Source organism: Meriones unguiculatus, chromosome X (assembly GCF_030254825.1).
Source record: "Meriones unguiculatus strain TT.TT164.6M chromosome X, Bangor_MerUng_6.1, whole genome shotgun sequence".
NCBI classification, from domain to species: domain Eukaryota; kingdom Metazoa; phylum Chordata; class Mammalia; order Rodentia; family Muridae; genus Meriones; species Meriones unguiculatus.
Window position 1 is genome coordinate 95,419,594 of NC_083369.1, and position 27,701 is coordinate 95,447,294.

At 46.7% G+C, this 27,701-nt stretch overlaps 1 protein-coding gene across 2 annotated transcripts; it reads left to right on the top strand.

Annotated features, from left to right (window-relative positions):
• Positions 1 to 2,300: 2,300 nt before the first annotated feature.
• Positions 2,301 to 27,435, top strand: Nyx (nyctalopin). 2 transcript variants are annotated; one of them, XM_060374594.1, is made up of 3 exons: positions 2,301 to 3,010; positions 3,238 to 3,301; positions 21,212 to 27,435. In XM_060374594.1, the coding sequence occupies exons 2-3, from the start codon at positions 3,280 to 3,282 to the stop codon at positions 22,618 to 22,620; spliced, it is 1,431 nt and encodes a 476-aa protein (XP_060230577.1). In that variant the 5' UTR covers positions 2,301 to 3,010; positions 3,238 to 3,279; the 3' UTR covers positions 22,621 to 27,435. The 2 variants fall into 2 exon arrangements, with proteins under 2 accessions (XP_060230577.1, XP_060230578.1); XM_060374595.1 differs by lacking the exon at positions 2,301 to 3,010 and having other exon boundaries at positions 3,058 to 3,301.
• Positions 27,436 to 27,701: the final 266 nt, after the last annotated feature.

The window sequence follows — 27,701 nt, forward strand, 5'->3', positions numbered from 1 at the left end:
GGAATTTAGCTGAACACTTCCAAATTACTTGGCAGAACATCTTCCTACCTTGTCAGGGTGGAGGTCAGGGTGTAGAGCAAGGAACATGTCAAATTCCCGAATATCGATCAAGACATAGTCAATTTTAAGTTTTACAGAAAACAAACATGAGCTTATTTTGACCTTGTGAGAAGATGGGCTTCTAATCTTAAGATAGAGTCAAGCTGGTTCATCATCAGAGCATGGGTGACAGACAAGGGCTACTTACCCCTCAACGCCCCGTTCCCTTTCCCTGGGGAGAAGCAGTTTCACAGATGGGAAGGGTCTTTCTCAGTGAGACTCTCTGGTCCTACAGCTGTTGGCCTATAGGTTCAGTGGAGGTGGAAGGTGGGGGGGGCTTGATAAGGTGTCAACAAGGGCCGTGTGGGTAACAAGACTCACTTCCATATTCACATTTCAACCTCCGGCTTGCTGAAGCGGGGAGGGAAAGGGCATGTCTGGGATGTCTGAAGTCAAGGTACGTGCGATATCAGTGTGTGTCAGGGTTTGGCTGGTTCCTCCAGAGGGGTTCCGGGCCCGGTGTCACAGAATGAAAATTCAGCAGAGACATGGAGACAGAAGTGGAAGCAGGGTTGGTTTATTAGACTCAACAGTTAAGATTAAGAGCACTCACTGCTCTTCCGGAGGACTGGGGTTGGGTTCTGGGCACCCATGCCAGGCATCTCCTAACCATCTGTGACCCCAGCTCTTAGGGAATCAGATGCCCCTGGCCTCCTCAGGCAGCTGTGCTCACATGCACATACCCATAAGCAGACACATCCACCTACACAGAACTAAAAATGAGAATATATATATATATATATATATATATTTTTTTTTTTTTTTTTAAAGAAGAAAGACTCTTTTGAGGGAGGAAGCTGGAGCAGGAGAAAGTTTAGAAGCACAAATGGCAAATGCTGGACCGGGATGGAGCTTTTGTGTTATAAAGGGGAAGCTTTGGAGTGTCTTTGTACATCTTCAGACACTCTGTGCCTCATGCTCTGGGCATTTCTAGCAGGCCTCCTCTTGGCTATGAGTATGTGTGTGTGTGTGTGTGTGTGTGTGTGTGTGAGTTGTGGTGAGCAGGGTGGCTCCGGGGTTGGCGATTTTGTTTACCATCAGGCTTTTCCTCTCATGCTAGTCTTTTTTTCAGTTAATTAATTTATTTCTCTTTTTAAAAATAATTATGTTTCATTTACGTACTTTGGAGTTTTGACTGCATGTATGTGTGTGTGTGTGTGAGGGTGTTGGATCCCCATGGAATGGGAGTTACAGACAGGTGTGAGCTGCTAGGTGGGTGCTGGGAATTGAACCTGAGTCTTCTGAAGAAGCAGTCAGTGCTCTTAACCGCTGAGCCATCTCTCCAAGGCCCTCTAAAGCTAATTTTGCATCATTTGTGTCAGGCCTTTGGACCTCACTGGCAGTGCTACCTTCCTGTTCTACTTTTGTGGCCCTGGTGGTTATGAAGACTGTGTCTACCACTCTCACTTAAACCTAGGGATAAGGACTTTATCTGGGATGGGGTATGCTTCCTTCACCTAAGTTACTTCCACCTAACCCGTCCCCATTAGTTCCTTCCTGTGGTGGTTTGAATAAGTATTGTCCCCACAGACTCAGTGTGCCTGAAGGCCTGGTCCACAGGGTGTGCCACTATTAGGCTTCTCCAGCACCACATTGGCCTGCACACTACCAAGTGTCCCGCCATGATAATGGACTAAGCCGCTGAAACTGGAAGCCAGCTCCCATGAAATATTTTCCTTTATTATTTGTTGTTGTTGTTGTGAGCCTAGCCTTTAATGGTTGAGCCATCTCTCCAGCCCAAACGCTTGCCTTTACGAGAATTGCTGTGGTCATGGTGTCTCTTCACACCAACAGAAGGCCCACTAAGACAATTCGTATCAGAGGTTAGACCACTACAGTCCTATTTAGGCTCTCCAGGTCCAAATGTATGAAAACAATAATTTCCCAGGGTCCAGTGGCCTGGATGAATTCACACCCAGAGCCCTTATTATGGGAAGGGAATAATTTAGCCTGAATACCTGGGACTGACAAAGGAGCAGCAGCCACCCTCCATTCCCCACTCCAGCCTGGAGGAACCGCTGGGACCAGGACAGCTGAACTGTAGCTGAGGGGCCAGAGAAACCGGTCTGTGCTGCCTCTACAGGAACCTCACAAGCAGAAGAATCTCCCATATTCACTTCCTCTGGTGTGGGGGCAGGGCGCCCGAGTTTCTCCCTTCCTAACCAGCTCCCAGGAACTGCTGCAGACACTGGCTCCCTGGCAGTCCACAAAGCAAACAGAGCAAGCAGCGAGAGCTTACACCCAGGCCTGGTGGGAGCGTTGAAGCCTCAGCTAGATTCTGAACGCGACGCCAGACTTCACAGCGTTAGGAAGGGCCTCTGCTACCTTCTGCTTGGGGATCATCCACCTCTCCAAAGAGCTGAACTCGGCAGTCTGCCATTTGGGCAGAACGCGGTTATGTTCAACTGCCCGCTCCCTGCTCCAGCCCTCCAAGTTACATAATGTGGCGCGGTTGAAAAGACCTGTAATACCATTTGGTAGCAGGAAGCCGATTTCTGACTGCTTATGGCTGCTGGGTGGGGCTAGGGCTGGGGTCAGGGAACTGGGCAAAATGTGGGAAGGGTTTAAAGAAAGCAAGGGGGCTGGCAGATGGAGAGAGCAGGAAGGCTCCAATGGCCAAGGCTTGGGGATAAAAATGATTGGTGTGTCAGCAAAATCTGTCATTGGCTTTGGCGATTCGAAAGGCAGACACGTTCTCTCATCTCTGCTAATCCTCATCTGATACAGAGGCTTTTCCAGCCACTTTATCTCGAGGAAGAAAAATAAGCGGTCAAACCTACGCTGCTCTTTGCCCTCCCCCTTCCCGGGTGTTTCCGCCCCCCCCCCCCCCGCCCCGCTCCAGTTTTTATTTCTTATTGCACCATTTTGGAGATGGAGGGGCTGGGGTCGCTGTGGGCGGCCTCCCAGCGTGGTAAGCAACCTTTGGGGATGGGCCATGAAGGGGTCTCTGCCGAGGCTTTCCACCACCTATTTTCTTGCTGGGTCCTGAGTGGAACACCTGGGGGAGGAATGAATGCAAAAGAGGAGAAGGGGAAATGGCTGGGCAGAGCTGAGCAAGCATGGTGGTGCAGGCAGGATCCCCAAGGGACCCCTCTTGGGTATCCTGTCACCTGGTGACCTGCCCTTTCTCCCCTTTAGGTAGGGATCCTACAGCTGAGTGGCTCTAAGGAAGGCCAAGGGATGCTGATCCTGCTTCTTCATGGTGAGTCCTGCTTCCAGCGGCGCTGGGATGAGAAGGGAGGCAGGGGTCACCAGGCTTCTGTCTAAAGAGTAGGGGTTCCAAGTGGCTTCGGTCACGGCGCTATGTGGATACTCTTTCTGATGAGATTTCCCTGCTGTGTGAGTGTGGGGAAGGGCCAAAAAATGAGAAAGCAGTAGATGGGAGGTTGCTTTTTCCTCCCTTGATTTGTTTATAAACAGGACTCCTGAGCCAAATACGAAATAAGGTTCTTAAAATATATATATATATATATATATATATATATATATATATATCCTTATGTTTTGGTTGTGAATTTCTTAGTGTTTAGAGCCCCAAACCAGTGATTTTCCAGACACACTATTTTAAATTATTTTTGTTGTTGTTGTTTGTTTGTTTGTTTTTCTGAGACAGAGTCTCTCTGTGTAGCCTTGGCTGTCCTGGACTCATTTTGTAGACCAGGTTGACCTCGAACTCACAGAGACCTGCCTGCCTCTGCCTCCCTGAGTGCTGGGATTAAAGGTGTGTGCCACCGTACCCAGCTCACTGTTTGAAACTTAAGGTGGGCTTTGTGGTTCAAGCCTTTAGTCTCAGAATTTCCTTTTCAGCACTTAGGAGGCGGGGGCAGGTGGATATCTGTGAGTTTGAGGTCAGCCTGGTCTACAAAGTGAGATCCAGGGCTGCATAGTGAGTCTCAACCTCCAAAAAAAGTTTCATATTTTAAACTCATTTAGTGAAAAACAAAAATCCCTTGGGAAACACCATTTTCCTAAGGAGGAGGGGGAGACAATGGAACTGTGGCATTTACATGTTTAAATATTCTAACTTTTCCAACTTTATGTGTATGTGTGTTGAACCAGGGCTTCCTATAGTGTAGGCTAGCTTCAAACTTGTTCTGCTGCCAAGGCTTGCGTTGAATTTGTGGTACTCCTCTTGCCTCAGTCTGCCAAGTGCTGGGATTACAAGTGTGTGCCATCGTATTCTTCCTCCCTCCCCCAGTCAGTGTACCAAAGACTGGGGCTGGGCCTGTGGCCTAATGGTAGAATGAGTGCTTAGCATGAATCACCCCCAGCACTGCCCAAAACAAACACAGCTGTCCCCAAAGCCTAGAAATACTTGTCACATCAGTGGCTCACATTTCAGCCCAGTCGGGGGAGGGGAGAATTTCCTTTTCTGTTCTTCAGTAAACGATTCTACACAAAGAAGCTGTTTTTCTGTTTCTTGCGGTGGGGGTTGGGGGGGATGAGGGGTGGGGGGGAGATTATTGCTTGAAGTTATGGTAAAATATGCAATGATCTTTGTATATGGTCCATGTTACAGAATATTTTTCAGGTGATTCTCTAAGATACTAGTGCTAGTATTTTGTGCTCTCATTTTCTGTATGTCACTGTGATAAAACACTCTGACCAATAGCAACTAAGGGGAAGAAAGGATTTCTGCAGTTCAGAGTTCTTGGTCATGGTATATACTGAGAAATGTCAAGGCAAGCTCAAGGCAGGAACTTGAAGGGAGGCTGCTCGCTCTTCGCTATTCGATACAGCATTATTTTTCACCTGGGAACTCGCTTCATAGCCAAAAAAGTACGGCAGGAAGCGTGGGAGATGCTGCTTGCTGGCTTGCTGGCTGTCTTGCTGGCTGTCTTATTTCTTATACAGCTAGATTTCTTCTGCAGCCCAGGGCCACCTGCCTAGGCATGGCGCTGCCTAGAGTAGGCTGTGCTTTCCTGCCATCAACAAACAATTAAGACAAACCTCAGACATCACCACGGGCTAATGCGATCTAGGAATTTCTCCTAGTGAGCCCCCTTCTAAGGTGAGTCTGGGCTGTGTCAGGTTAACTGTGAAAGCTAACCGAACACTCTATAGCCTGTCTTTTTTTTCAAAGACAGAAATGATCTGTTCCATCAGACAACAGACAGCACACCTTCCTTGTGTGGATCGGATGCTCTAAGGGCTCCCAGCTACGTGGCCTCTGCCTTTGAGACATCTCAGTTCCTTAATGGAGAGTCAATCAATCAATAAGAAGACAAAACCTATTGGTAGGGGACGAGGGAGGGAGCTACAGGAGGGATACAAAGTGAATAAATTGTAATTAATAATAAAAAAAAGAAGACAAAACCAAAAGCAAAACTCATCAGCAGGGCATAGGGCACAGCATGATAAATAGGATAGGACTTCCTACTCAAGGAGCCGCCAACGGACAGAGGTTGACATTTATATAATCACCAGCAGCCAGCACCTTGTGCCATTTCCCCTCCTTAGAAAGGAGAAGATTGAGTCATGGGGACAGAATGTTTGTTTCCAAGAGCCAGCATTATTTTTTAATGCATACCCAAAGCCCGGCTGCCACTCACAGGGTCCAGACCGAATTCAGCGCCTGCGCGCTGCTGCAGAACGGAGCCATCTCCGCTGCAGGAACCCCCCCCCCCCCAAAGACATCCAGACTGCTTGTGACAGTTTGGCAAGCTCAGCGATGACATCATTTACTAACAATAGACACTCAGAATTAATGAGCAGCTCACATCCCCTAGCGCTTTCATTTAAAACACGCTCCAGCAGCACGGAGACTATTTCTCTGATGACGAGTCACAAGCAATGGGAACAACATGTTCCCAAGAAGCAGGCGGGGACAGCGATCTGTCTCCTTGGCGGGGGGGTGGGGGGCGAAAAAGACTGGAAGAATCAGAAGCGGCCCAGAGCAGCGGAAATGTGAGGTGAGACTGAATGAAGCAGAAACAGTCTCCCCGCCCCCCACCGTGTTATCACAGATGGATAAGTACTGACAACCCCCACACCCCGCATCCCCCCCCCCGTGTTACCAGTCTCCCAACTCCCCGTTGTTCAGAGCATCATAGTTTAATTCCAGAACTGTTTTTCTAGAGTCCTCCACAATACCCTGTTTGCTCTACACCGAGGCTTTAGAGCGACCAGGGTTTGTGTTTTGCCCACTTCTCCGTCTTAGAATCTAAGAGGTGGTAGGTGCCTAATAATGGTTTGTTGACTGAAGGGCATGGAGCAGCCCCAGTAGACTCTTCCTCCCCCAGTAGACTCTTCCTCTCTCGGATGCCCTAATTCCTACTAGTTATTACGTCTCTGTGTAGGATAAGGATTGCATTTAAAAGAAGTCTATAGGAAAGTAAAATCCCAAGACGCTGGTCTTAGACCCACAGCAGTGGCCGAAATGTGAAGGCTGATAAACATCAAGCCTTAGTGAGAATGTAAAACGACTGAAATGCTCATGTACCTTTGGCAGGAATATCAGATGGCGCAACCATTTTGCAGAACAGTTTTGTGGAAAGGTAAACATATTTATATGGCCTAAGCAATCCTACCTCCAAGATAAATGAGAAATGAAAACACATGTCTGTAAACACACACACACACACACACACACACACACACACACACACACACACACACAGAGTTTCCGTTGTGGATCATGGCAGGGAGGGAATGGTGGAAGAGAGCAGTTAACATCCCGGCGGCCAGGAAGCAGGAAACAGGGAATACAGGATGGGGTTGGGACATAATACATCCCCAAGGACTCGTTGATGGGGCCTGGATCCTCCTGCTAGGTGTCACTTCCTCAACTTACGCTCAAAATAACCCCAGCAGCTTTTGCCAAGCACTCAATACCTGCATCTACTGGGGACCACCTCATATTCAGACCATAGCACTGATCAGCTGGTAAGGGAATAAGTTAGCTGAGGTACCTCCGTTATCACAGGCTAGTCAACTCAGAATTTAAAAAGAAAAGAATGGTCAGTGGATGCGTGTCAAGGCAAAAAAACCCGTAAGCCTACCGTTGAGTGAAAGATCCATTAACTACCATGTCTATGAAATCCTACAAAGGCAAAACTCATCTATAGTTCAGAGAGCAGCTTTGTTGTTTGCAGAGAGAAGACACACGTGCCGAAGGGATTAGAAGAAGCTCTCTGGAAATTGGATTAGAAATGCTCTCAGCCGATATGGTAGGTGTAAACATTTGCCGTACTGTCTGAACTGCAGTGTAAAATGGGTACTTTTTTTTTTTTGTGTGTACCACCACGCCTGCTTTTCCATAGAGTGCCTTGGTGAGAAGCCAGGACCTCATGCTTTCTACGTACATGTTCTACCCACTGAGCCATAGTCACTAACCAAAGTGAGTAAACATTTCATGGAAGGTAATCTTGATTGTACCCCGAGCAACTGAATTTAAAGGAAGAAAGCAGGAATGTAGGGAGAGAAGAATTGCGTTGGGGGGGGGGGATTCTCTCATTGCGGAGTCAGGTTCTGTGGCATGTTGAGGAACGCATACGGGAGATTCACTGATGCTACGGCATGGACCAATGGGTCTCTGTTTTGAGGGACAAGCAATATGTCTCCCATATGAACATATTGTTTATGTATTTCCTTATTGTTAGGCATTTAAGTTGCTTCCTGTTAGGGGTATGTTGGTGCTTTTGGTTGCTCTACCAAAATGGACAAGGCTAGGTACTTTATAAAGAAAAGAGGCAAATTCAGGTCATGGCTTTGGAGGTCAAAGAACATGGCACCAGTATGTACTTGGTGAGGCTCTCCTAGTAGAGGGATAGGCAATAGGAAGAAAGTATATGGTGAGATAGGGAGCAAGAAAGATACTGGGGGAGGTCCCAGGCTTGGTAGTAACAATCCACTCCTTAGGACCTTCCAAGAGAATAACACGTTAATCTCTTCTAAGTGAAGCGCCACCAATGACTAAATTGCTTACACGAAGTTTCAGTTCTTGAAGGGCCTTCCACCTGAGCTGGGCATGGTGGCACGTGCCTGGAAATCCAGCGCTCAGGAGGCAGAGGCAGGAGCATCAGGATCAGGAACTTAAGGCCATCCTAGCTTATAATACAGAAGCCAAAGTCAGCCGGGGCTAGGGGGGGACTATGTGAAACCTTGTCTCAAAAACAACTAAAAAAAGAACAAAGGAGGGTGGGGTGGGCTGGGGAGGGACTGGTGGCTCAGTGGTTCAGAGCAGCGGCTGCTCTTGCAGAAAATGGGGGTTTGATTTTCAGCACCCACATGCTGGCTTACAAATTGTCTGTAATTCCAGTCCCAGGAGACCTGACACCCTATTCTGGCCTATATGGGTACCACACAAATGGGGTGCACAGACATAACGCAGGCAAAACACTCATAGACATAAAATGAAATGGAAATAATAAAAGAGAAAGAAAAGGTTTAGCATCTGTCATGGCCATGCTGTTTTTTGTTTTTTTTTAATTCCTGTTTTTTTTCTTCTTACAAGTCTTTTGGTACCTAGTCAGTTTCTTATGTTTTGAGTGGATTTGCTGGATTATAAGGTTCTCTGACTTGCTTATTTTTTTTTAACGAAAGAGTTATGTATTTATTTATTTCTACTGCTGAGCCATCTCTTCAGCTCCTTCTTTTCCTTCTTGTCACAAAAGGTACTTGCGTGGTGTAAGAAGCAAATTCTGGGGTCACCTGAGGCCAGAGGCCATAGCATGGTCCCCCCCTGGTGCATTTCTGCCTCCCCCAGTTAGTTTTGTTTTGAAAACCTAGCACTGTGCCTGGCCAGAGGAGCAATTGGGAGAGCATTTGCCAGGAGTGGGAAGAGAATGATTTCTAGAGCCAAAGCAGCTAAATAGATTCTGCTGAAAGCAGAAAACAGACCACATTTTCCATACTATTTTAGTTTTGTGAGGCGCAAGTCTTTTTCAAACAATGAGAATAAAAAAAAAAATATTCCAAGCTCAGCCTGTGGTTGGAAACTCCATGAGTAACCATTCCCCTAGCAAACCTCAGGGGGAAAAAAAAAACCCACATATTTGCAGACTCTACTGCCTCTGGAGAGAAGCTCCGCAGCTGCTCCATATTAAGACACCATTCTGTGGGGCGCCTGGGCCTGGCTAGCAATGCCTCCCAGCAGCTTGGCGCTGGCCTATCCATCTCTCCAGGTCACAAACCCACAGTTCATTCCTGGTGTTTGTCCAGAATTACAGACACCTTGTAACTTTTTTTTTTTTTTAATAAATTGAAGTAAAATTCACATAAAATGTACTACCCCTTTCAAGTGTGACATTTAGCACAATACAGTGTTGTGCAACTGTCACTTTTATCAGGTCCCCACAAGCTTTGTACTGTCCCAGAAGTTTCGACATTTTGTGCTATTATCGTGCAATTACTACTCGCAGCTCGCCTCTCTTTTCGGCCCCTGGCAACCTCTAATCTGTTGTCTTTATGGATTTGCCTGTTGTAGACATTTCCTGTAAATGGAAGTAATATGATATGTGGCCTTGTGACTAGCTCATTTCCCTGAGCATAATTTGTTTTGCAGTTTTGGGATTGAACCTAGGGCCTCACACATGCTGTGTAAATCCTCTTTCACCAGATCTCTTTGTGTGTGTGTGTGTGTGTGTGTGTGTGTGTGTGTGTGTGTGTGTGTGGTGTGTATGTTTGACAGGGTCTTTCTATATAGCCCTGGTTGTCCTGGACCTCACTCACAATGTAGACCAGCAGGCTGGACTTGAACTCACAGAAATCCACCTGCCTCCTGAGTGCTGGGATTAAAGGTGTGAGCCACTGTGCCGGGAAATTTTTTGTTTTGTTTTTTGAAATAGGGCCTCACTATCATGTCCAGGCTGGCCTTAAATGTGTGATTTCCCCCTTCCTGTGTGCCTGGGATTACTGAGCTGTGTTATGAAGCCCAGCTCTGCATGGTTTTGAAATCCCCACTCCCATCATCTACATTTTGGCATGTGTCCATAACTTTTCTTTTTAAGGTGGGATATTCGGTGTACAGTATGTCACATTTGCTTATTCATTCATTAGTTCATAGCCATTGGTTGTTTCTACTTTTTGGCTATTGTTTATAGTGCTACCATGAGCTTTGTGCATGTCTGCCTGCCCTTTCTTTCCTTCTTTCCTCTCTCTCTCTCTCTTTCCCCTCTCTCTCTCTCTCTTTCCTCTCTCTCTCTCTCTTTTTCTTTCTTTTTTGTTTTTTCAAGACAGGATTTCTCTGTGTAGCCTTGGCTGTCCTGGTACTTGCTCTGTAGATCAGGCAGGCCTTGAACTCACAGAGATCCACCTGCCTCTGCCTCCCCAGTGCTGGGATTAAAGGTGTGCGTCACATTGCTTTAGTTATATATCTATGAGAGACATTGCTAGGCCACTCAGTTAGTTCAAGCTACACCTTCTCTCTCTTTACGGATAAGGTCTTGCTATAGGGGACAGGCTGGCCTTGAAATCATGATCTTCCTGCTCCAGCCTCCCGAGTGCTAGGATTACAGGTGTGAGCTGTAACACCTAGTTTACCACATTTTGCACAACACAGATGGATCCTAATTTTACAAAGTTGGTCACCAAACGGTCTTGTTTTAGCTTTACTTTGAAACCGTGGAGCTGTATTTATTTGGTTACCCCCCCCACGCACGCCTTGTGTGCATGTGTGTGTATGTGCATGCATGCATGTGAAGAAGGAGGCCAGAGAACAATGCCGGGTGTCATCCTCTGGAGCTGTCCTTGCTATTTTGAGACAGGGTCTCTCACCTGCCTGGAACTTGCCAAGTAAGCTAGTCTGGCTGGCAAGTGAGCCCCAGGGCTCAGCCTTCCGGATTCTGGGGCTGCCGGAGTGAACTACTCTCCTCTTCTTCATATATAGTCTAGGGATGAAACTCAGGTCTTTTACAGCACTTAAGAGACTGAACTATCACCCCAGTACCACCTGTGGAACCTGAAAAATATGAAGGTTCTAGCATGGTCCGGTGGTACACGCTTGTAATCCCAGCCCTTGATAAGTGGAGACCTGCAAGGCTACCCTGGGCTACACTGTGAGTTCCAGGCCACTCTGAACTACCTGATAAGACCTTGTCTCAAAAACAAAACAAAACAACACAAAACACACACAAAATCACACAAGCAACAACAAAACAAAGGCTATGGATATAGCAGCTAAGAGGCAGAGTGCTTTGGGTTCCATGCCCAGCGCTGATGACCGAAGAGACAGACAGAACAACAGAAAAGCCCACCGATGCTAGAGCCCATCCTTGTTCTGACTGGCTTGGGCATTGTGAGTTTAAAACACTCCCCCCCGCCCCCATGGGATTCTAATGTGCAGTCCCCGGCTGGACCATCCTGGATCCTTTGCAGTCTCCCCATGGTAACAGCTTCGATATCCTGATACCCAGTGACGGGGAACACACGGTTCAAAGCTACCCACTTCGTGGCAGCTAGGAGGGTGTGTGTGTGTGTGTGCTGAAGACCTAGTAGTGTCCCTTCACAATGGCGCATGCCCAGTGACCCAACTGCCTTGCAATAGGCCCTGTCTCTGAAAGGTTCCATCACCTCCTCATAGTGCACTGGGCTTTCAGTACATGAGCTTTTAGGGGGTATGTAATCGAAACAGAACACCTGGTGTTTTGCTTCCTATTCTGGGACATATTTCCACTTGGTTTTGAGGGATTTGTCCCTTGATGAGCTTTAATCCCGTGACAAGTGGCTGGTGGAGTCCACTCTTGGCATGCCCCAGTGATTTCACAGCTGTCCCAAGCACTACAGTGCACCTGTTCCTCATAGCTGTCCACACAGTCCAGACGGGAGAACTGAGTGACAGGGATACTTTGTGTGAGGCTCGGAAAGAAGGGAGAAGCATGGGGTCTCCTGGAGACTAAAGCGGCAGTCGCGGAGCATGCGCGGGTCCCACGAGGCCCTCTGCGTCCACGCTGTGGTTGTTTAGCTTAGGGCATTTGTGGGACTCCTAACGGTGCGAGTGGGGAGGGTTTCTGACTCTTTTACCTGAGCTTCGGACCCTTTTACTCCCACTGGGTTGCTTTGTCCAGCTTTGCTAGGAGGGTTGGTGCCTAGTCTTCTTGCATCTTGTTATGCTGTGTTCAGCCGACACCCCTGGGAGGCCTGCTCTTTTCTGGGGCAAGATGGAAGGAAGAGAAATGGGTCTGGGAGAGAAGAGACTGGGAGGAGTAGAGAAAGGAAAAGCGGTGGTTGGGATGTATTGTATGAAAGAAAAAGAAATTAAAATGTTAAAAAAAGAAAGAAGGGAGCAGAATGAGGGAGCAGGTATGACAGTTAGCACTCTCAGGGGAAGGGTTTGAAGAGGGAATGTTTTGGAAAGGCTCACCCCTGAATATGCCAGTCTGTCTTGAGCATTTCTTGTCTTCCCCTCCCCATTCCTTAGACTGAAGAAGGCACTGAAATCTTTCCTGATTTCCAGATGGATCCATCCCCAAAATACTGCTGTGAGAGGAGACATTGCTAAGCAACTGACACATGAACTGATTTTCTGTTCTCACAAACTGTAATCTTTATTTTAATTGGGCAAATGGGCTTTTCTGGCCAAGGTTTTCCCATGGAACTCTGCCCAGGCCTGCCAAGATTTGTTTTTGAAACCATCACGGCTGATTCTGAGAGAGACCACTTTCCATCTGGCGATGACAAAGTCAGGGCTGTCCTGACCCTTCTCAAGACACTCCTACAGACGTTCTGTCACGCAAGGTTTCCTTTTGGTTCTGAATTCAGGTCATTGGCTTGGGCAAGAGGGAGTGTTCATTGTTCCTCACGGGGAAACAGAAGGGGCCACAAGGAGGGAGCCCACACTACAAAAATGAACAGGGTTGGTTGTGTTAGCTTTCCATTTCTGGACCAAATACTACCAGGACAGACAGCTTAGAAGAAGGCAAGGTTTATTTAGACTCATCATTTCAGAGGTTTCCATCCATGGTCTCTTGGCCCTGTTGCTTTAGGCTCCAAATGGCACCATATATCAAGGTGGGTGGCAGCTGGCAGAAGATTACTCAGCTTCACGACATTCTGTAATCAAAGGTGAGAGAAAGGAGCTGGGAGGCCAATATTCCCTTCAAGGATCCCCCTCCCTCCAAAGACCTACTTCAGTAAGCTCTATTTCTTAAAGGTTTCTCTCAATAGTTCCAGAGGTTTGGGGACCAAGCTTTAGCACACGAACCTTTGGAAATATATTTCAAAGCCACACTATAATACTGGAGTTAGGCTGTTGCTTTAAATGCTTACCAGGGCTGGCAAGATGGCTCAGTGGGTAACGGCATTTGCCTCCAAGCTTGACAACGTGAGTTCAAGCCTTAGGATCCACATAGTACAAGGAAAGAACTAACTCCCACAAATTGTCCTCTCGCCTTCATATGTATGCTGTGGCACACACATGCACACACACACACCCCCACACAAATAGAAAAAAAAAATTGGCTGCACACTACAGGACCTGCTCTAGGCTGAGAAGGCTAATTGGGACCTTATTTGGTGACATTAGGTATTCCTAGAATTCTTGATTGGAAGCTCTCCTGACAGGAGAAATGTCAGTTGAAGTATCAGGAAACAGGCAACTCTAGCAAAGACCCCACAGCCACTGCCACACAGGAGACATGTTAGGTGCTGGCTGGCCGCAATTCCACCACGCAGAGGAGTTTTTTTGTTTTTTTTTTTTTCCTCACCACTGTTTAAATCTGAAACTTAAGCATCTCTCCTGCCATTCTGTCTAGAAAATGGTTTCTGCCTGAAGCCTCCTTCTGTTTCCAAATCTTGTTGGAAATTGGCGTGACAATTCTAGGTCACTTACTTTGGGCCCGAACTGCTAGAGAAAGTTAGGAAGGAGAGTTCTGGCTTCTAGGTAAATGTAGAATGAGTATTTAAAAGATGCCATCTTTGCTGTCAAGAGTCTACTATAATCAGTGACTATTTGGGTGTAAGGAACAGAAATCCACTTATCTATACAAATGGTCTGAGTGGATTTCTGAAACGGGAGCAGAGAAGTAACACAGAAAGTTTTAGGAGTTCCTTGTGGGAATCAGACTGCACTTGAATGAACTGAATGTCTCGGTTGCACTCCTAAATTCCAACTGAAACCAAATTCCCAGTGGGCTAGAATGAGGAGGGAGGAAAGGCCTTTTGGGAGGTGATAGGTCAGGTAGGAGCTCTCAAGACTGGGATTTTTTTTTTTTTGAGACAGGGTCTCACTACATATCTCTGGCTGGCCTGGAGCTCATTGGCCTGCTTCTGCCTCCCTAGCGCTGGGATTAAGGGTGTGTACCACCATATCTGGCCGAGGATTGCTGTGTCAGAGAGCTCCTCAACCCCCTTCTGTCATGAGGACAAAGCAAGAAGAGAGCTATCTATACAGGAAGCCAGCCCCCAGCAGTCACTGAATCTGCTTTGATCTGGACCTTCCCAGCCAGCAGTACCATGGGGAATGTTTGTTTACAAGCAATTTTAGGACAGTTGGTTATGACATTCTCAGTAGAGGGACAGTGTGGCTTCCTCACCCTGCCCTTGGCTTCTGCTTCTCCATAGCTTTGAGTCACACATTGTTTTTTTGTTTTTTGTTTTTTTTTGTTAGTTCTTGTTTTTGTTTATTAATTCAGGATATCATATAGTAGCTCAAACTGACCTCAAAGCTGTTATGTAGCCAGTGATGGTCTTGAACTCCCGATCCTCCTGCCTCCACTCACCAAGTGCTGGAGTTACAGGCTTGCATCGCCACACCCAGATCACACACGGAGTGGATACAAACCCCTGCCCCAGGGCTAGACAGGCCCTGTACATCACAAGAGCTTGCTGGCCAGTGGGTTATTGCTTATTTCATTTTCCCGGCGAAGGAATGAATCCAATTAGATTTGCTTACATCAAAGTGTCCACCCATGGTGCAAACAGCTGGGCCTGGGACTTTTTGAGTGGGGCATGTCTTCTTAGAAATGGTGGTTGTTAACAGCCGCTCTAGAACCATGGACAATGAATGACAGAAGGGCCCTTAAAGGTCAGAAAGTGCAACTCTTTCATATCATAGGTGTATGGGCTGGGAATCAGTAAGGCTTAGTGGAAAGATAAACAAAAAATGAGTGCCCGCCCCAACTTCGCTTTCTTTTTTTGAGACAGGAGAATAACGCTTAGGTTCAAGGCTGTCAGAGTGAATGAAACAATCTTATTTATCTCTAAACAACAAGTTATTGAACTTGATTATTACAGCTAGGAACGATGGCATACGCTTGTCATTTCAGCACTTGGGAGGCGGAAGCAAGGGGGCTCAGAGTTCAAGGCCAGCCTGGACTACAAGTGAAACACTGTTTCAAAAGTTTTAAAAGTTGGTTCTTACAAGAGAAAAAGAAACCCATAAAATGGAATGGCATTATGAAATATGTGTTGCCACAGTCTCTAAACTATTTCATCTATTCACTGTTCATGGGATTTTGTTCCTTGTGCGGGGTGTGAGGTAGGGGTTGAGATTCTTTTTACGTTCTGGGGATTACAATATGCAGTTCCAATTTGCCCTGGTCTACCTTGAATTAATTAATCTTGCTACTGTAAATCTGGGAAGTCCAGTGGAGTTGATATATGTTAAGGGGGAACCTGGAGTACCCTTTTCAGGGTTCTTCATCTTCCTATTTTAATAAAAGAATTTGGCTAAGCATGGTAGCACATGTCTTAAATACCAGCACTGGGGAGACAGAAGCAGGTGGATCGCTATAAATTTGAGGCCAGCCTGGACTACACAGGGAGTTCCAGGTCAGAGTAGGCCTATATAGTGAGACTCTATCTCAAAAAAAAAGAAAAAAACATTGAGAACAGACTCTGAAGAAATCTTGAGGACAATTTTATTAGGTTTTCAGAGAAAAATCCCAAAACAGGCAAGCTGCAAATGAGCCCAAAATATTGGAATATATATATATATATATATATATATATATATATATATATATATATATGCTTAGAATGGACACAGAAGGAAGAAAAGGAAAAGTTACACTTTCCTGAGTAATTGAGAAAGGCAGACAGACTAATGAAGTTGCATGGCTTTGGCCAGCCCTGTGAGCTACTGGCCTCACAAACAGGGGAATTCTGGGAAGGGAAAGCATAGTATATCATTAAAGGGATAATTACTCTTCTATATTTTTAGTATTGTTTAAGGTGAACCTGTCTTCTTGAGAAGTAGTTCCTTGGCCAGGTGATTGACCAGCTTAACTGGACGAACCCTGTGAAGTTTTGGTAGGTCGGAATGTTAGGTCTCTATTCAGGTCAGGGAAATAGTTGTCTCAGCCTCTACATAGATCCAGGCTATTATAACAGCCTTGCATTGACTCATGTGGAGTGGAAGGTCTTTATAAAAGTTAACGCATGTTCCTTTTCATCCTTTGTGTTACTCTATCACCTTTTCACTCATGTATGTTATAAACTCCATAATATATTGCTATTTTTGGTTTGAACAGTCACTTGTCTATTAGGCAATTCATGTGAGAAGAGGAAGGTTTTGTGTATTTAGAGATATACCTTCCATTGCCATTGTTCTTCATTGCCTTCCTATGGCATTTTTGTCTAGCTTCATTTACCTTCAGGGCAGGTCCATAGACCTATATTAGGATTTCTAAGGAAAGGTTTACCATAAACACATTAAAAGACTTTCCAGAGAATGAAGGGTATAATGAGTGAAAGCACAGGGAACATGACTTTCAAAAGAAATACAGAAACTCTAGATACAGCCAACTCTAAAAGAGATGGCTCAGTCAGTAAACTGCGTTCAAATCCTTACACCCAAAGAAAAAGCAGGAGCTGCAAGATGACAGCCTGCAATCTCAGTGCTGAGGACAGAGACAAGAGGCTCCCTGGGGTTTGAAGACTACACAGTGCAGCCAAATAGGAGAGCACCAGGTTCAGCATGAAACTGTCTCAAATTGGTGCCAACTGAGGAAGACATTTCATGTTGATCTGTCTTACACGCACGCACGCACGCACCACCAAAGGTATTTTACTTATACGGATGTGCCACATTTCTTCACCCATTCATCCACTGATGGGTATTTGTTGTTTCTATCTTTTGGATGGTATTAATAGCGCTGCAATGAACACTCCTGTTCAAAAGTTTGCTACACCCGTTACAACTCCTTTGATTACATACGTAAGCTTGGGACTGCTGGTCACCCAGCGGTCACTTCGCTAGACTTTGTATCGTCTCACCACTCACACAGATGAAATGCCATTTTTAGAAAGTTGGCCTACTTGGGTCCTTGGTTTCTTCCTTCGGATGCATATTAGAATTAGCCCCTTAGAGCTTTATAAGTGTCAGTGCCTGGTCCCAGTCCCCAAGATCTTGATGTGGTTAGCTTGGGTTTGTGAGTATTAAAAGCTTTCAGGTAATTGCAATGTGAAGTCCTGGTTAGCACACCCACACTGACCTTCCTTTGCAGTTTCCTTGTAGCAATAACTATGGGCATATTGCAGCTATCAGCAGAAATAGTCACCCGAGAGAAGATACTCTGCTAGGATTGTAAGCAGCATTCACCACAATGTTATTGTTATTATATATAACTTTTTTTCGTACCATGCTTTTCTGGCTTACCAGTCACATACCTAGTCTTCATACCTGGTAAGTTAATACTAGAGTTTTGTTGTCCGTTTTGAGAATTAACTTGATTTAAGTTTGGCTTGCTAATCCAGTAAGTTACGGTTCCTAATGGTTCTCAAAGTTTCAGAGAGAAAAAAAATAGGTCTCCAATGGTGATATAGTGAATGTTTTGTAGAAAATTCAAGTGTAATCTACTTTTTGAAATATGTTATGCACTCACAAGGTAAGTGCCTTTTTCCACCACGGTAAAAAAAAAAAAAAAATTGCCTGGCTCAGTGGTAAAAACAAGTATTTCTCTTCCAGAGGACCCAGGTTTGGTTTCCAGAACCCATATCGGGTGGCTCACAACTGCCTACAGCTCCAGCTGTGGAGGGTCAGATGTACTCTTTTGTCCTCTTTGGGCACTGCACTCACCTACACAATGTGCCTCATGGCTTCAGAGGTTTCAATTCACATCCCTTCTATGTTTCTGGCCTATCATGAAGCAGCAGCACAGCCATGTTGAATGGGTTTTGATGGAGCACAGCTGCTTGCCTCATGGCTATTAGAAGCAAAGGGAGAGAGTCTTGGAACAAGATACACCCTTCAAAGACTCTTTGCCTCCTCCCACCTCTTCTTCTTTTTGAGACAGGGTTTCTCTGTGTTGCCTTGGCTGTCCTGGAATTTACTCTGTAGGCTGGCCTTGACCTCACAGAGATCCACCTGCACCTGCCTTCCAAGTGCTGGGATCAAGACTGTGCACCACCATCGCCTAGCTTCCTCCCACCTCTTAACAATCCACTCAGCTACGAAGCATCTCTCGAGATCCAATCACCGATCAAAGCTCATTATCTGGCAACTGAGACTTTATTGGACAAGTTTTGAGACGTATTTTTAGATTCAAACCACATGGCTCAAAAATTTATTGTAATAGGAAATATACAGCTGTCAGGCATGGTGGTGGATGCTTTTAATCCCATCTCTGGAGAAGCAGAGGCAGGCGGATCTCTGAGTTCAAGGCCAGCCTGGTTTACAAAGCAAGTTCCAGTTTGGCCAGGGCTACAGAGAGAGCACCTGGGTGGGGGGGGCGGTTAAAGGAGAGGCAATATAAAATGGAAAGCTTCATTCTGCGTGTCTTGATAGCATTTCTAAAACATTAGCAACCACCTTTTTGATCTCTTGCATTATACACATCACTTGTAATAACCTATTATATTATAGATAACATATAAATATAATAGATAATATATAATAATATAATGTAATAACATATAGATAATAATATAATAACTCTAGAGCTGGAGTTCAGGCAGTTGTGAGCCACCCTCTTATAATCCTGAGTTGTCTAAAAAGAATTCTCAAAACAAATGACATTTTTTGGCAAGAGGCTCATAAAGGAAGACAATTCCATTTATTAACCCATACTGTGTTGTGTGCTTGGAACAATGCTGGCTGTTCAGCAGGAGAAACATGAGTCATATGATTGAGAGTGTACTGTTCTTAATTAGAAAAAGAGAGTAAACTGAAGGGTTGCTGCTGGTAAGGAAATATGATAACCCAACTTGACCTAGTTGGAAGAGTTGATGAGAACAGGTCCTCTCTTCAGCAGAGGACTGAAGTTAAGGTGTTTCGGGCCCTGCCTCCCTATCAGGGTATATATCCCAGCCAATCTGATGATATAGGTTCTAAGAATCTTGCTGGTAGCTTGACTTCTGTCTCAAAGTTTTTAGGGGGAAGGAAAAGCTGTATCAAGCTGCTTCTACAGCAGAATCTCAAAGCAGCCTGTTTTCAGTTGAACACTCAAAGACAAGTCTGGGAGGGCCAAATTCCCCTTGGAGCAGCTGGGAAACCATGGCATGTTCCCAACAGATGAACTGCTAGAAGCTGAGCAAACCTAGAGACAGCAGCAAGCATTATCTTGAGTACATTCCTATGCTGCCTATGCCTTCTGGTCTCGCAGGGACTTAGAAAGGCAAGGTGCTGTGTACATGATAGGGGGGACCACATGACAGGCTGGGGTAGGGTTTGCTAGAAATTGGACAGTTTACACCTGGAACCCCTTTTCCTTATACAAACTATGAAACTGGACACTACCTGAAATCATTTGGTTGGAAAATGAAAATGGTCCATTCATCATTGCTGTCTTCCCCCTTCTTTTCTTATGCATCCTTGGCTGGCCTTGAACTCACTATGTAGCTGAAGATAACCTAGAACTTAGCTCCTCTTGCCTCCATCTCCTGAGCGGTGGGATTACAGGCATGTAACCACACACTTAGTTTATGTACGGAGGGCTACAGATGGAACCCAGGGCTTTGTGTGCGCCAGCCAAGCATTCTACCAATGGAACTACACCCCCAGTCTCAGTACTCCCTTTTCTACTGGTCCTCAGACTAGGCTTGGGGCCACTGTCTTGCACAAGGAAGCAGGCCGTGCTACCCTGTTTGCTGTCAGTGACAACCGTAATGGGAGAGGGCAGTTTTTGATGGCTTTATTTGATCACCCACTTGAATTTTCAGAACGAAATCTATAAGCATATTTTCTTTCCCCGTGTGATGTAGAACAGTTTCTAGAGAGGGGGCTGGTGAATGAGACTTAACTGCATAGTGGAGAAGGTCACTGATAGTATATTTGATATGCTGACCTGGAAATGAGAGGCTCCATAGTGCTAGTGAGATGGCTCAGCCAGTAAGCCAAGCCAACCTGATAGACTTTGATAGAAAGGAGGGAACTGATCTCTGTAAGTTGTCTTCTGACCTCTGCATGTACACACCCATACAAAGGCACAAAAGAAAATAAGATGGGCCAAAAAGGGAAATAGGGATCCTCATGGGGACAAGAGAAAAAAAAAAGGTTCTCATGCCCTTAATTTATAACCTGATGGCTGGCCAAGAGTCCCTTTTCCTTTATAGACAATGTATGGCATGTGTCCCTTATCATGAGATAACAGAAAGCCTGCAGGGTGACTCACCAGCCACTGATATTGGTGAAAGGGGCCAATGACACTAATAGAAACACAGTGCAAGCGCTATACGTTAAGTACATTCCCCAACAAGCCGCATTAAAAAAGGTGGGAACATCCGACATTAACTACTATTTAACCCAATGGCTCACCTAAAAACCCCATTTCAATATGTAACCCATACAGAATGGTTGATGTACAATTTCCCTTTGGGGCATCCTCTGTATACTGGTATACCTGGCTGGACAATTTTCAAATGGTCGGCGTCCATGTGGCTCCTGGCTACTGCACTGGGCAGCACAGGCCTTAATGTGGGGGCATAGAGACACCATCAGGGATTCCCCTACCCACTCAACCAACAAACCACTGAAATCACATTCTAAAGGCATACAGTGATCCGTATCGCACGGAAGCTTAGAGAAAAGTGGGATGTGGGGACTGTGGCATCGATTTTGCTGATGATGGTAACTGGAAAGTAAAAGGGAGGGCGCTCCAGTGGGCAACCATGGTGGAAAGAGGCCATTTGATGGATGCAGGGCTCGGTGGAGTGTCTGTAACCTGTTACTGGGGTGACCTCTGACAACCGTCCTTTGTTGTTGTTTTTTCCTTCCTCTGGTCCCTCTCTTCTCCAGCGGTGGTCTTCAGCCTGCCCTGCACCCAGGCCACTGAGGCCTGCCTGCGGGCCTGCCCTGCGGCCTGCACCTGTAGCAGCGTGGAGCGCGGCTGCTCGGTGCGCTGCGACCGAGCGGGCCTTCAGCGGGTGCCCGGCGAGTTTCCGTGCGAGGCAGCCTCCATCGACCTGGACCGGAACGGCCTGCGCATCCTGAGCGAGCGGGCCTTCGGGACGCTGCCGTCGCTGCGCCGCCTGTCACTGTGCCACAACAACCTGTCCTTCATCACCCCCGGCGCCTTCAAGGGCCTGCCCCGGCTGGCCGAGCTGCGCCTGGCCCACAACGGCGAGCTGCGCTACCTGCACGCAAGGACCTTCGCGGCGCTCGGCCGCCTGCGCCGCCTGGACCTGGCGGCCTGCCGCCTCTTCAGCGTGCCTGAGCGTCTCCTGGCCGAGCTGCCGGCCCTGCGCGAGCTCACCGCCTTCGACAACCTCTTCCGCCGCGTGCCCGCGACGCTCCAGGGCTTGGCGAACCTGACGCACGCGCACTTGGAGCGCAGCCGCATCGAGGCCGTGGCCTCCAGCTCTTTGCGGGGCCTGAGGCGCCTGCGCTCGCTCAGCCTGCAGGCCAACCGAGTGCGCGCGGTGCACGCCGGGGCCTTTGGGGACTGCGACGCCCTGGAGCATCTGCTGCTCAACGACAACCTGCTGGCTGCCTTGCCCGCCGCTGCCTTCCTCGGCCTGCGCCGCCTGCGCACGCTCAACCTGGGCGGCAACGCACTGGGGAGCGTGGCGCGGGCCTGGTTCTCCGACCTGGCGGAGCTCGAGCTGCTCTACCTGGACCGCAACAGCATCACCTTCGTGGAGGAAGGGGCCTTCCAGAACCTTTCGGGCCTCCTGGCCCTGCATCTCAATGGCAACCGCCTCACCATGCTCTCCTGGGCCGTTTTCCAGCCCGGCTTCTTCCTGGGCCGCCTCTTCCTCTTCCGGAACCCTTGGCGCTGTGACTGCCACCTGGAGTGGCTGCGTGATTGGATGGAGGGCTCCGGGAGGGTGGCTGATGTAGTCTGCTCCTCCCCTGGTTCTGTGGCCGGCCAGGACCTCAGTCAGGTGGTCTTTGAACGCTCCTCTGATGGCCTGTGTGTGGACCCCGAGGAGCTCAACTTCACCGCGTCTAGTCCAGGCCCGAGTCCGGAGCCCGTGGCCACCACTGTGAGTAGGTTCAGCAGCCTCCTTTCCAAGCTGCTGGCCCCAAGGCTCCCTGTGGAGGAGGTAGCCAACACCACCTGGGAGCTGGTCAACATCTCGCTCAATGACAGCCTTCCCTCCCGGGGAGTGCTCGTCTTGGGCTGCAAGGCCACGTTTCTCTTCACCTCTTGCCTCTTGCTCAGCCTGGCCCAGTATGTGCTGTTGAGCCTGCAGCGGGACTGACTGCCACCCTGAAGTGACCCCAAAACCACTCTGACCCAAAGGAGACGGTTTGCTTGGCTGCGACTAGTAGTGTCTGTAGTGAGGAGTGAGGGAATATGATTGGGTTGGTGATAAACGTTCTTGTTGAGGAGGAAGAAACAGTTTGTCTCCAAAGATTACCCTAGGCAGAGGAGAACTCTGGGAAATGCCGCTGAAATAGGTATAGATTTCCGCTTTTCTCACGTGGGCATCCTTTGAGAAAGAGAAGAATAAACATGGTGAGTAGACGAGAAGTAGAAGTTTCTGGGACTCCTACCCTCTCATCTCCACAAGGCCTAAATTAAAGCGGCCCTCGATTGGCTAAGTACCAAGGACTATGTCAGCTCTCCTGCCCCAGTAGCCCATAAAACCCAATCCCTGTCTTTTCTAACACTTCTTCCTCCCTCTACCCCCAGGGGCTTGGGGACAACAAGATTCAGGAAGGTGGACTGGACATTAGAGAAGGGGTGTGGGGAAGAGACTTAGATTCAAGGTGCTTGCTGGGGTCTGAGGTGTATGACAAGAGGCATTTAAAACAAAGATTCATTTCTTTTATGCCACAATTGATCCCTTAGTATACACACTGTCAGACCTCTATCAAGGTGTGTTTGTGGACCATATTTATAAAATGCTAAAATTAAAGTTAAACCAGTTGCTCTAATGTAAGACTTTTCAGAGTCTTTCAAATGCTAATTGTGAACTTCCAATGTGTTGTGAACGTCCTTTATTTTATTTTTTATTTTAGCATTTCTTTTTGTGGGAAGAGGGTCCCTTCCCACCAATGCTTTGTTAACATCTCCAGCTGGAGTGATCCCATTAGGTACGGAAATCATTATGAGAGGCTTTACTAAAGACTAATGGCCAAGAGGGGGAAAAAAGCAGTAAGGACCTGGGAAGGGGGACTTGGATTCCTCAGGGCACGAGTTAGCTAACTACTGACTCCTACAGTGAATGTTCAGGGGCCGAGTGTGAGGGTACAGATGTGAAGTCCCACCCAAGTCCCCCGACATACCAGCTTTTCCCAGGATGATGTGGAAAAGAGCAGAGGTTGACTGTTTTGCCAGCTTCAGAATCAGCAGCTCTTTGGGTCCTGGCCACGAGGGTAAGCTTTGCAGGTTGCCTCCTAAATGTTGGCCTATGGGTTATGGGTCAGTGGTAGAGTGCTTGCCTCATATGGGTGAGGCCCTGGCTTCTATACTCATCACCGAAAAAACAAAACAAAATAAACCAAACCTGGTCAGTCACCCTCCCATCTACAGTTGGCAGTAGAACCAGCATGAGCTGATCGCAGAAGGTGCAGGTGCCCAGTGGGCCATCAGGTGATCAGGTCAATAAATGTGCCATGTGTCCGCTAAATAGATGCTCTGGTTAGCCCTCACGCTGTGAGCAGTGGTAGCTGTTTTGTCAAAGTCCTGGAAAAGTACAGTCTTAAAGGGCTGTGTTCCTTTCTTTGTGTACAGAGAGGTGAGTTTCCAGTATCCACACAGATTAGGGTGTGCCAAGCTGTCAATGGCAACGTACTTTTTCTTTTCTTTTTTTCTTAATTTTTTTCATTCTTTGATAACCTCATACATGTTTGCCTGAGGCAGCGTCTCACTATGTAGCTGGCCTTGAACTCGTGACCCTACACACTCAGCCTCCCCATTTGCTGAAATTACAACTATTGTAAGTGGTGTATACACATACACACACACACACACACACACACACACACACGCAGAGAGAGAGAGAGAGAGAGAGAAGAAATCTTTAAACGCAAACACAAGGCATGAGGAGTTTGGGGATGTAGCTTAGTGATGTGATAGTCTGTACCATGTGTTCCTGTGTTCCTGCTTTCCATCCCCCAGCACAGCAGTGCACAAAAGAACCCCAAACCCTACGTTAACAAAAGCATAATAGACTAGGAAACTCGCAAGGTGTCACATTTGAATTAAGAGTAAGCATTGTGTTGTGAAACCTGTAATTTGCATGTGCTTGTTCAAATCATGTATATTTGTGTTGCTATAATTTCTATTTTATGGTGGGGTTATACTTTAAAAACATGAAAGCTGCTGGTCTGGAGCAAGCATTTTGTTTTTGTTTTTTAACTTTTAAAATTACATATTGGGGAGACACTCTCACGCCATGGCATGACACAGGTGGAGGTCAGAAGACGGCTGTGGAAGTCTGTTCTCTCTCTTCTTCATCCATGTGGGTCCCCAGGGGATTGAACGTACATGAGCAGGCTTGATGGCAAGCGTCCTTACCTGCTGAGCCATCTCCCTGGCCCTTGAGCATGAAAGCTTTTAAGCAGACAGTTCTCTTTTGGGCTGGAGAGATGGCTGAGCAGCTAAGAGCGCTTGCTGTGCAAGCATGAGGCCCTAAGGTCAAATCCTCAGAACCCAGGTAAAAATGCCGGTCATGGTAAACGAGCATGTTTAGAATCCCAGCGCTGTTAAGGGGATGGGGACAAGAGGATTACTGGAACTTGCTGGTGTTCAGTGGAGACCCTGCCTCAAGCAAGGGAATAAGGCAGAGTATGATAAAACCGAACACTAGTGTTCCCCTCTCTGGCCTCATGCATGCATGGGTGAACGCATGTGAGCAAGCACGCCACCATCCCCAACATGCAAACAAATTATACCTATAGGAAAACTGCAAGAATAGTAAAAGGAATATTTTGGCCATTCACCTAAGTTTTCCAATTGTTAAGCTGTTGGCCATATTTTCTTTCTTTCTCTCTTCCTATTGTATTATTTCTTATGAATAGTTTGAATTGCAAGCATGACTAAATACCTTAGTGTGTATTTCCAAAGAACGAAGCTATTCTATCAAGAGCATCCAAAAATCAGGATATCTATAACTGATAAAATACTATTATTTAACATTTACTCTTTGGGGGCTGGAGGTAGAGTACATACATAACACAAACAAAGCCTTTGATCCCTCACACTGCGTAAACCAGGCCTGAGCTAGGCGTGGTGGCTCACTCCTGTAATCCCAGCACTCAGGGAGGCAGAGGCAGGCAGATCTCTGTGAGTTCGAGGCCAGCCTGATCTACAAAGCAAGTCCAGGACAGCCAAGGCTGTTACGATATATTTAAAAATGCCACACGCTCAAAACAGATCTGGATGAAGAGATTTATTTGGGGGAGGGAAAAAGGACGAGAGTTAGAGGAGAGGAGAAAGAATAGCATGGTGGGGAGTTCCCCTGAGAGAGAAAAGTCCGAGAAGAGGGAAGGGGAAAGAAACCCAAACATAGAGCACGTGGGAGTGGCAGACAGGTTATATCTGGAGCACCCGCCCCAGGTGATGACATAGGACACAGGTGGTAACTTAGGACCCTAAAGCCCCCTGCAGGCAGGCCAGTTGAATTGCCTTCATAAGGTAACAAAGGTTACACAGAGAAACCCTGTCTTGAAAAACCAAAATGAATGAATGAATAAATGAATGCATACATACAAAAACAAACCAGGCATGGTAGCATATATGACTGTAAGTACTCCCAGCACTGGGGAGGTGGAGGCAGGAAGGTTAGAAGTTCAATGTGATGCTCAGCTGTATAGCCAGTTCTGAGCTACATGAGAACTTGTCAAAAAAATACAAACAAAACCACTCTGGTCTGGAAGCATGGCCTAGTGGTAAAACAATTGCCCGGCATATATAAGACACATAGTATCTTCTCTAGAACCAGACACAAAATTTTAAAATTAAAAAAAAAAAAATAAACCAAAACAAACAAACCTGTGTTGAGATGTCAACAACCGTGAAATTATTATTATTTTTTTAAAGTAGCCATTTTCCTAGCGGTAGAAAATCAGATTCCTCAATCTTGACCTGTCTTCATTTTGGTCACAATACTCATAACTCTAAACCATTTAGTTGACTTTAATGTTTCAGAGTGAACTGGTTCTTTCAGCGTCCTACTTGCCGAATGTGAGAATCTGATGGGGTCAGAAATGTTATTTGCTCAACTGTGCATTGTGGCCGTGGAAACTGAATGAAGAGCAGTAGAGTCCAGGAAGGCAGGTCTCTGTGTTTGGGTAACCATGGAAGTCCACAGTGGACACACAGCCTGGGTTACTGAGAAACAAGGTGTTGCCTTGGGAGTAATGTCCTTTTTCATTTGGAATGGGTTCAGGTGTTAGCCTTAGAGCTTTGCTCTAGTTCTGCCTAGTTTGGGTGGCCAGCTTGTAAATGAATATTACTTGGATGGATTTTTGAACAAATATCAACGTTAAAATAGCCTCCTGAGAGACAGAATTTCGCAGGCATGCCTACTCGGATAGAATTCTGGAAATGTTGGAGCTACTTATTGCCAAATAGATCCAGAGATGCCTGAATAGTAGCCCTTATAAACTCTCAAGAGATCAGGAAGTGACCTTTTCCTATTATGAATTCATTAAAGTCTCTCCTGTGGGGAGCAGGGGAAGCCCTAAGTGAATGTGTATTGTTTGACATGTGCACAGCCATGTTTAGGATACCAATGCCTCAGCCCCACAAGAGTGGCAAAGCTTCCCCAAGTGTGAGGCTCAGAGGGATGGCAATGCCTTCCCTGGAGGGCTAATTGCAAATGTTGGTTGTGTGTGCAGCAAATGTCCACCATAGCTTCCTCCTCTACCCAAAGACTAATCCCCTACAGAGACTGCCCCTCCTGAGATTAGCTAAACCTATCCCCTTGATCCATCTGTCTACTGTAAATCCTACCTCTTCAGCTGTATCCAATAACATTCCTCTCTGTTCAACTCTATATAATAAACATGCCGACCTTTGGGGTGCTGAGGCTTGTCCATCAGAGCTCAGTTCACCCAATCGCTGATTTTCTGTGTGTGTGTATTTATGTGGTTTTCATCCACCCCAGTTAGGTTAATACCTGGAGCCATGTAATAGTGCAACATGCTCCCCAATCATTGGCTACTCATCCCATTGGGTAATGTCAGGTACCACAGGTTCTGCTAAGAAAAACTGTGCATCGGTCAGGATGGGACACATGCTGCCGCAGCGACAAATGGCCCCCGTCCTACCGGAGTTTATCTCCTGAACATGGTAGGTAGCCAATGAAGGATTATTAGGGGAGTCAGTGTG

Bases quoted from the DNA above. Each gene is read 5' to 3' on its own strand.
- Nyx (XM_060374594.1), top strand. From the start codon at position 3,280: ATGCTGATCCTGCTTCTTCATG. The intron at 3,302-21,211 runs GTGAGTCCTGCT...TCTCTTCTCCAG, and splicing joins GCTGATCCTGCTTCTTCATG to CGGTGGTCTTCAGCCTGCCC.